Source organism: Anoplophora glabripennis, unplaced genomic scaffold (genome assembly GCF_000390285.2).
Source record: "Anoplophora glabripennis isolate ALB-LARVAE unplaced genomic scaffold, Agla_2.0 scaffold82, whole genome shotgun sequence".
NCBI lineage: Eukaryota > Metazoa > Arthropoda > Insecta > Coleoptera > Cerambycidae > Anoplophora > Anoplophora glabripennis.
In genome coordinates, this window is record NW_019416227.1 from 1,321,897 (window position 1) to 1,331,844 (window position 9,948).

A 9,948-nucleotide genomic window follows, 5' to 3' on the forward strand; every position below is an offset into this window, starting at 1 on the left:
CGCAATTACTTCTCAAGGAACATAAGTAACTGTTCGGGTTGTAATATTAATGTTTCTAAATAAATAATTTATAACTGTCCGAATAAATATGTATTACTGTTTCTAAATAATATTTTTTTTCTGAATTTATCAATACAGCTTTCTATTACCTTGAGAAGAATGCACATTACTATAAGTATTTTTAACACTAGTGTAAAAAAACTTTTAACACGTTTTCGACACAACATTTAATTATAAAAGACAATTTTTAGTTCACTTATCAATTAATTCAAAATGTCATTTTTACTGACAGTTTTACAAAAAGGTATTTTACTCTTTTCATATTTTTTCATTTTCTGGACATGGATATACTGTTTAATTAGAACATATAAAACTATAACATTCAGAATTAAAATTCTTGAATAGTCCTCTGTTTTTACAATTCGAAATTGGAAATAAAACAAGTTCAGTCAATAAATAATATATTAAAAGCCTTTTGGCATTAAAACCTAAATTCATGAAACGTCGTCTTCGTCCTGATTTCCGTTTACGTCCGTTTTCTCGTCCAAATCGCTCTCTATCATCCTACCTATGTGATATCCAGGTAATTTTGGATTGTAGGCTATTCCGAACGGTCGAAGGTGGTAAATCAGATACTCCAGCATGTACATCACTTCAGGTTTGATGTAGTGGAAGGACACAGCGTTGTCCGAACAACACTCCATGCCCTGAAAATTAATAATTGGGAAGTATTTTACAAAAATTTCAATTCAATTAAGAAAAATTATAGTAAATTTGCGAGTCTTCATTAAAGGACTACTTCAAGGGAAGACGGTTTGTAAAAGACATGATCTGTTTGAAGTTCAATCGTTCTGTTCTGGAATATTTCTTCTATGATTGATATTTTAAATGTCTGATGTTTGTTTCGATGAAATATGGAGCAGTAGTGAAACTTAATTTAAAGAAACTGTCAACAATCAATCAATAATGAGTTTCCAGGCTTGGTTGCTATGTCGTCAATTTAGCCTTCCTGTCTTGCCCATTGACTTTTTAAATTAAAGAAATCTGAACCAACCTTCATAGGAACGTGAAATAACGAGCGTTCAAATAAAAACGTGGTCAAGTTGGTTCTGAAAATTTGGACGTAGGTGTAATGTATTCTAACTGTATAATAGAAATATAAAACATTTATTATTAATTTAGAATTGTAAGTCATATTTTATTTTATTATTGTATTTTAGAATAAGAAAAAACGTAATAATTAGTATAATGTTAGATAAAATCATATCTTAAACAATTACATTAAGTCACGTCCGCACAAACATATTATTTGTATACTATCTGTAAGTCCTAATAATTATTTACTCAAATTAGAATAGTTCCGCAAACATCCTCTTCTCCTATGTACTCAGACTGTAAACATATTAATTATTATTGTACATTCATCAATAAGCACTTTCAGGAAGCTGCTTATCAAAGTTATCAAATATTAAACAAAGCCAGAGCTTAAAACCAGTAGGACGAGAGAAGTTCCGACAGTTAGTTCTCAGTTTTTAGTCAGTCAGTCAATCAATGAGTTAGTCTATATAAACGCAACATTACCAAGTCAACCAAGTCATCATTCTCTACTCCATTGTAACTTAAATATCTACGTATAAGCTAGTGTAATATATTAAAATAAATTAGTGCAAAAACCCAACAACAGCTGTGTTTCTTATGGTATTACGACACGACGAGTACCCCATTACATAGGGCGTAGCGTATAGCAAATGAACTTAAACGTCATCTGTCAAAGCGCTATATCGCCGCTATCAATTTGAATATTTTCGTTTTAAAAAGCGTTTAAAATGGTGTTTTCTCAAGAACAAAAAGTGTTTATCATAGAGTCCTACTTTAGAAATGGACGCAAGATTGATGGAATATGGAAGTATTCTATTGAGGAATGTTTCATAGAATTTCAAAATCAATTTCCCGGCGTTGTTGAGTACAAAATTTTTCAAAGTGCAGTTCAGCGTTGTGTTAATGTTTTTCGTGAAACGGGCAGTGTAACAAGAAAAGAAGGAAGCGGCCGACCTAAAAAGCGGACTGAAGAATTAAAAGAAAATGTCCAACAAATAATGGAAAATGCGCCAAGAACTTCTGTACGTGTTTTATCACAAATGGTGGGAGTATCAGTCGGTACCTGCCACACAGTGTTAAAAAAAGATTTGCGTTTGTTCTCCTATCGTTTAACTTGTCAGCAAGAACTTCATGAAGTTGATTTTCCGCGACGGGCTGTATTTTGTGAATGGTTTTTAAACAACTACGGTGAACTTCATAATATCACCTTTTTTTCTGATGAAGCCTGGTTTCATTTAAGTGGTTACGTAAACTCACAGAATATGAGAATGTGGTCTTCTGAAAAACCAGATAACTTTTTTGTCGAGGGCCCTCTACACGCTCAAAAAATTGGAGTTTGGTGTGCTCTCAATCGAAGGAGGATTTATGGACCTATTTTTTTTAATGGTACTCTTACTGCGCAAAGGTATAGAGAAGAAATTATCGCTCCTTTTGTTAACCAGCTGGAAGAAAACGAAATTACAAACTTTTACTTTCAACAAGATGGCGCAAGGGCACATACGGCAGGCGAGACGATGAATATGTTGAGGGAAGTTTTCCAAAATCGACTAATAAGTCTCAATGCTGAACATGAATTTCCACCGAGGTCATGTGATATTACGCCGTGTGATTTCTTTTTGTGGCCTTACCTTAAAAACACTATTTTTGAACTGCCTATTCCTGATTTAAACCATCTGCAGGCTCGACTTATAGACAAGATTCGTGAAATTAACAATACCCCGAGCATCTTAGAAAATGTCTTTAATTCTTTGAGGAACAGGTGTGAAAAGTGCTTGGAACAAGGAGGGGGACACTTTCAGCAGCTGCTTTAATTTATTGTTATAACAAGGAGGGGGACACTTTCCGCAGCTCCTTTAATTGTTTGTTATTGTTATCACGATTATTCTTTAAAATAAAGTTATATAGTCATTAACGTTATTGAAATTGACAGCTGCTATACAGCTCGTTGAGAAATGAGGTTAAGTTGGTCGGTATAAGCTACTCCCTACGTCCAATGTGTCAGAGCCAACTTCGACCACGTTTTTATTTGAACACTCGTTATATTTTAAAATTGTTACCGATATTGAAAAATTAGAATCACCTGTTTCTCGTCGTAGTAAATGTATTTCCAATACCAGAAGCTCTTGTCCACGTGGCCGGGAATCAGGTGGTGGTCTGGGGTGAAGGGGAAGAACCTCCCCCTTCCCTCGGGGTCCCTCGAATCACCCGCGACGACCTCCAATTTCTCCAGACATTTTCCCATTTCGACGTCTTCTGAGCCTCCGTTGTCCCGTCTACAGCGCTTTGGATCGCCTAGGCCTGTCTGTAATCATGCACAATTAATAGCTCTGTTCCTAGAGTTCCTGTTCCAATCCAAAACAGTCCAATCCAAACAAGCAAATTTATCAATTCAATTTTTAATCATACCTCGACGAACCTTTTCAAAGCCTCGCGACTGAGGACGTAACCCGCCCCTCCGCTCATATACCCTTGATTCGTGAAGGGTTTGAATTTGCAGCCGAAGTATATGGGGTCTTCGGGGGAGTTGGGTAGGAGCATGTACCTCAGGTTCTCCACTATGACGTATCTGGAACAACGTGGTGTTGCATTGAACACGCATGGAAGAAATGCCTTATAAAAAATTGTTATATTGTAAGGCCTTATTTCGTGCAAAGGCGAGTGTACCTATTCGTGTGTAAAAAGTATTTTGTTTGCTACTTTTATTGCATACTGATTTGGAATTATTATTTTTTTTATCAAAGAGGCAGATATACTGAGGAGCAAAACAGTTATGACATTTTAAAGACATGCACTGTGTCGCACGTGGCGCTCGCTTACAAAATAATAACAAAATTGTGATCGTATTTCAATTCGTCCGTCGCCTCAAAGAACCTCCGATTCCTAAAATTTGTGATATATCTTAAATTTTCTAATTTTGTAAAGGTTATTTAAAAATATTAGAGACAAATTTTTCACTTTGACACCCTGCAACTTTTTAAGTGTTAACTTTTGGACTGAGGTAAATTTAGTTGGTGTAGAATCCGCTGTTGCTCCATGCTCCATATACCATTACTTATAGGACACCATATAGATAAACCAGTAGGGATAGATGTGCTATCGCGCTAAGCCAGTTTCAAATTCATTAATTTTACATTTACGTTTACGCTTACTATCCGTAGTATTTACCTCTCTCTATTGTGTTTTGTGGATACCTGTTCATTGTTTTGTGGCCTCTTAATCATTAACTATTGCAAATAGTCCAATTAAATAAGCCTTTAAATCGAAATTTTGGTCAACTTGACTGAATTTTTGATATGAGTTAGTTTGAGGTATATTATAACAATAAGTGACAGTAATTTTTTGTTCAACCCCCGGCCAAGGGTGAAAAAAGATAAAACAAAGGAGTTTTTCAAGATAACTCAAAAGGAGCAAGAGCTAGAAAAAAAAGTTTCTTATAAAAGTTGTAAAGCATACAATTCTACATAAAAATGGCATCTTCACTTTTTCTTGTACTATTAAAATTAACAGAGTTAGGAGGCTAGAAGTTAAGGAAAGATTTCAGAAATTTAAAAAAATCATAACAAGCAGGAAAACGAATAATTTTTTTTTCAATCTACTCTAAAAAATGTAAAGAGACGTATTTTTTTATCGGCGGAAAACATATTTACGGGGTGAAATACACCCTCAAAGTTCGCCCCCCCCAAAACAGTTTTTTCAAAATTTCTGGGGTTCTAATCAATATTTTGAAATTAAACAAAATGGAAACAAAACAAAAACAAAAACAAATATTTCGCAAGTGATTCCGTGTTTGGGGGTTGCTACCCTTATTTTTATTTCAGAAAAACTATATTTTTTATTTATAAAAAAATTATATTTACTCAAAAAAAATTAAAAATATGATTTATGTAAGCAAATTGACAAAATTAAATTAACCTGTTTCGAGGTTTTCGTTAAAATCTCTGTTTAAGGGGGTGAACAACAAATTTGAAATTGTTACTTTACTACTAACTTTCTTATTAAAAATTAAAAAATTTATCTATTTCTCTGAAAAGAAAGGTTACATTTTTTAGAGTAGATCGAAAAAAATATTACAAAATTCATTCATTTTTCTGCTTATAATTTTTTTAAATTTCTGAAGTCTTCCCTTAACTTATAGCCTCCCTAACTCTGTTAATTTTAATAATACAAGAAAAAGTCAAGAGGTCATTTTTATGTAAAATTGTATGCTTTACAACTTTTATATGACTACATGTCAGAACTAAATGAAGTCGTAGCAATTAAAAAAAAATTCTCGACCCCTGTTGATCGTAGGATAACATTTTTTTTAAATTCGTGAAACAATGTTAGCTTTCAAATGTCAATAATGCCATTCCGATTAAATTTCAAGAAAAAGATCTACATTTTTCGACCCAAAAAAGAAGTGAAAGTTTCGATAGATTTTTCGCATATTTCCAGTTATAATATTTTGCAATGCGCGCACAATTTGCACAGGAAAGTACAACTCTTAGAGAAAATTTTAAGCCCAAGATGGGTCACGTAAGTGCATTACTGTACGATTTACTGAAACTTGAAAAAAAAAAAATTTTTCGAAAACTCAATTTTTGCAAAAACTCAAATATTTTGCAATTTTACTAAAACGCATTTATTTTACTTGCCAGGGACTACATATTCTTCAAGTTTCGTATCTTTTCTCGTTTTAAAGATATAGAAGTTTTAAAGAATGCGATTTTTAGCCATTTTTTTACAATAACTGATACATTTGTTTATCAATTGACATCGGGTTGGGCTCAAAATTTTTGTTATAAAAAGTTCTACAACTTTTCTCTAAAACATTTTATTCTAAAATGTTTAGTTTTTTTTAATAAAAAAATTGGTTTTTGCGAACTTTGGACGCCATTTCACACTACCTGTCCAGCGGCGGGGTATGAAAGTTAGGAAAAAAAGATAAAAAATCAGTTTTCCCGACGGAATTTGGAAAAACAAATGTACGGTATTTGCTTTTATAAGTTAAATGTAGCCTTCATATAAACCCTCATTCAAAATTACACAAAAAAAAATCTACTACAAATACTTCACTTACGTGTCGTCATCCGCTTTCATGAACCAGTCCGCCTGATCGTAGTAGTTTTCGTAAACGTATTTGAATGCTAATTTTGTTTTACCCCACAAATTATTCCTTCCTTCTCCTACAGGTAATGCTATAGCGGGCAGGTCGGGATCTGTAAACATATATTTTATAAGCACTATTTCTCAAACCCTACAAAGTACGATAACATAAGACAGCAGATACCATTAAATGTCAAAATGTAAAATAATAGTTTGTGTTTCACGACTATCTTTAAAATAGCCTTTAAAGATATCGGAAATGTAAAATATTATTGGTTTATCTCTTTTAAATACATATATAAAAAAAAAAAAACAAAATTTAGATTCAAAAAATAGGTATCAATAATTATCATCATGAAACGCCCTGTAGACAATCGGTCCAGTTTAAAGTTTTATTTACAACAGACAATTATAAGTAACCAAAGCGCACCAAAATATTAAGAGATAAAAATTATAAATCATAATAATTGATTACTGCTGCTACCAGTTTCCACTTAATATTTCTAATAAAGTTTTATATCCCTGTAAAGATAAACGAAAACCGTTGTTATTTACTAAAATTTAAAGGATTATTGGTTATACTTTCAAGTAAAAAAAAAAATAAATATGAAAGTTCTTTAGAAGTGAGACATAAGATGGCGAATCAGCCAGATGGTTGTTTGAATGTCTCTTTGTGTAAACGTTGTAAAGCCAAAGTAGCAAGTGGTGTAAAATGTAATAAATGTGATAATTGGTTTCATACCAGTTGTGCAAAGCTGATTGGTGTTAAATACACCGGTGAAAAACACCTGGTAGTATGTTGTGACAATAATAGTGATAGTGAGCTTGCAACTAAGTCTGATATCGACATGGCATTCTTTGATGCTGTTGATAGTATAGCCAGTGTGGACAAGAAGCTGGATGCTCCGATATTCGTATATATTATTCAACAAAAAGATTTATTAATCAGTGAACTTCGTGATAAAATAAAGGTGTTAAATGGGCATATTGAAATTTTAAATACAATATTGACAACACAGAATAACGAAGTGGCGCGCGAACAAAAACCGGATAAGGAGAAGAATAAAAAGGTGCAAAAACCTACCGCAAATAAAACTGTTTCTTATCAGAACAGGGAGACAAGGAAGGATGATATTCCAACTATTGAAAGTAAACAAATATCAGCTGATTTACTGAAGGTACAAACTGAGATAAAATGCAAGGAAATAATTAATCTCACTAGTGACATAACGCCTAACTCGGGTATGTCGATACCAATTAATCGGCATGCCGATGGTTCTCTAGACGTATCAAAATTAATACCTAATCAAGAAATTTCCACTAAAGATTCGAATGATTGGAAACCTGTGAAACATCGAGCGACTAGTAGACGTAATGCTACAATTATTGGCAGCAATAAAGAAACGGATATAAAAGGAGTTCGAAAGTTAGTGGCTTTGCATGTATACAGACTGGACGTGCATACTACTGCGGCTAATCTTCAAAATTTGTTAAGGATCCAGTTCCCTGAAGTACAATGTGAAACACTGACTGCAAAGTATCCGCATCTATATTCATCATTTAAAGTGACTTTTTATGAAGATAATTTTAAGGCAGCCATGGATCCTGGGGTGTGGCCTGAGGGAGCATGTATCAGTAAGTTTTTTCAATTACGGAGAAAAACTCGTGCCGTGGACTGAAGTTTAATCCCGATATTTTTCTGTTAAACGTGCAAAGCCTTAACCAAGAATCTATTGACTTAATAGAAATTGATGTTGAATATTTTGTTAATATTAATTTTCTATGCTTATCTGAAACGCATGCAACCGAAAGTTCTATTATTTATAAGCATACTAATAAATTTGACTTAATAACTTTTTATTGTAGAAAAGAATATGAAAAGGGAGGTGTTGCTGTTTATGCTAGGTCTAATTTAGATGTTAGAAAGATTGATGTTGATAAATTTTGTATAGATAAGCATTTAGAAGTATGTGCGATATTATGGAAAACAGGCACCACAAAAACAATAATTTTAAACTGTTATAGGGCACCCAGTGGGGATATTGAAATATTTTTCAATAATATATTTGGCGTTTTAAATTTTGTATTTGTCCCTCATATTAATATAGTATTAACAGGAGATTTTAACTTGGATTCGTCAAAACAATCTAGAAGTATGAACGATTTTAAATGTTTAGTCGATTTGTTGAGCGGTTTTAACTTGATGCCGGTAGTGAGGTGGCCTACCAGGGTCACTCAGGGTACCTCAACCATTATTGATCATATTTTTACTAATTTGACAGAAAATAGTGTAATTACCGTAATTGACAATGATATATCTGATCATAGAACAGTATTGTTTCAAGTAAATTATACATCTAATACTACTGTTACTAATGCTTCTCTTCGAAGAAGCTTTAAGAATATGGATAAATTTGGACTAGACCTGTTTACTGAGGAGTGGTTGGAGGTATATAGCATGAACGATATGAATAATGCATATATAAATTTTCAAAATATATTTCTATATTATTATAACAAAAATTTTCCTTTACGTAAATTTTATAAAAACGATCTTAACAAGAACTGGGTCAACGAAGATGTGCGAAAATCAAGTACAAAACTGAAGGACTTGTATCAATTAAAAAATTGTCATCCTGATTTTGCCGCGGTATATAAGGATGCAAAAAAAGCTCACTTAGGTTTGGTTAGAAAAACTAAAAAGTTGTTTTATCAGAATAAAATAGCTTCTTCAGATAATCCAGTGCGTACTGCCTGGAACATAATCTCGGAATACTCTGGAAAATCGAATTACAGAAAAAATATTGAAATACAAACAAATGTGGGTGATTTATGTTCTGACCCATTTCAGGTAGCATCGCTTTTTAATGATTACTTTATAAATGCTCCTAAGGAGATAATTAAAAAAATTCCGGTAACAAACTCTGCAAAGTATCAACAACATAATCGACAATATCCTTCATTTTTTATTCAACCATATACGTGTGATGAGTTGCTGTTGTTATTAACAAGTAGGTTAAAAAATAAAAAATCTTCGGGCTTCGACGATATTCCAGTGTTTGTTTTAAAATATGTATTATCCTCAATTATAAAACCTCTATGTTATTTAATTAACTTATCTATTTCTACAGGATCTTTCCCAGAGAGTCTTAAAATTAATAAAATTGTACCTATTTTCAAAAAAAGTGATAATAGAAATATAGAGAATTACAGACCAGTGTCGATTCCATCATGTTTCTCTAAAATATTCGAATACTGTTTTGAGGACAGACTCTTGAAATTTATCAATAAGTACGAGATTTTTACAGAGACACAACATGGATTTCGTGCGGGTAAGTCAACTAATACAGCTTTATTTTCGCTATATGGAAGGCTTGTCGAGTGTATGGAGGCAGGAGAGAGCCCTGTTGGGATATTTTGCGATCTCAGCAGGGCTTTCGACTGCGTTGACCACAATAAGTTGTTGTTAAAACTGTTTCACTATGGTTTAAGAGGAGTAACGTATGACTGGGTGTCTTCATATTTAAAAAAAAGATTTCAATATGTTAGTCTGAGTTATTCCCACTTGGGTTCTACGAGAAAAGTAAATTCGGAATATAGAGAAATAGGCACAGGGGTACCACAGGGTTCAATATTGGGGCCAATTTTATTTTTGTTGTATATTAATGATCTTCCACATTATGTTAATGATGACGGCCTTGTTATGTATGCTGATGACACTTCATTACTTATATCAGAAAAAACGAATGAAGCATTGGAGAAAAA

The 9,948-nt window shown here is 32.9% G+C and overlaps 1 protein-coding gene across 3 annotated transcripts in view; it reads right to left on the reverse strand.

Moving 5' to 3' along the window:
• Positions 1–448: 448 nt before the first annotated feature.
• Positions 449–9,948, reverse strand: part of LOC108903492 (glycoprotein-N-acetylgalactosamine 3-beta-galactosyltransferase 1) — a 21,484-nt gene continuing 11,984 nt past the window's right edge. For all 3 annotated transcript variants that reach the window (XM_018705704.2, XM_018705703.1, XM_023454816.1), the window contains 4 exons: positions 6,158–6,296; positions 3,505–3,664; positions 3,179–3,400; positions 449–707 (listed from right to left, as the gene is read on the reverse strand). In XM_018705704.2, the coding sequence (XP_018561220.1) occupies positions 495–707; positions 3,179–3,400; positions 3,505–3,664; positions 6,158–6,296 (734 nt within the window). In that variant the 3' untranslated portion in view covers positions 449–494. The remainder of the gene's footprint in view (positions 708–3,178; positions 3,401–3,504; positions 3,665–6,157; positions 6,297–9,948) is intronic.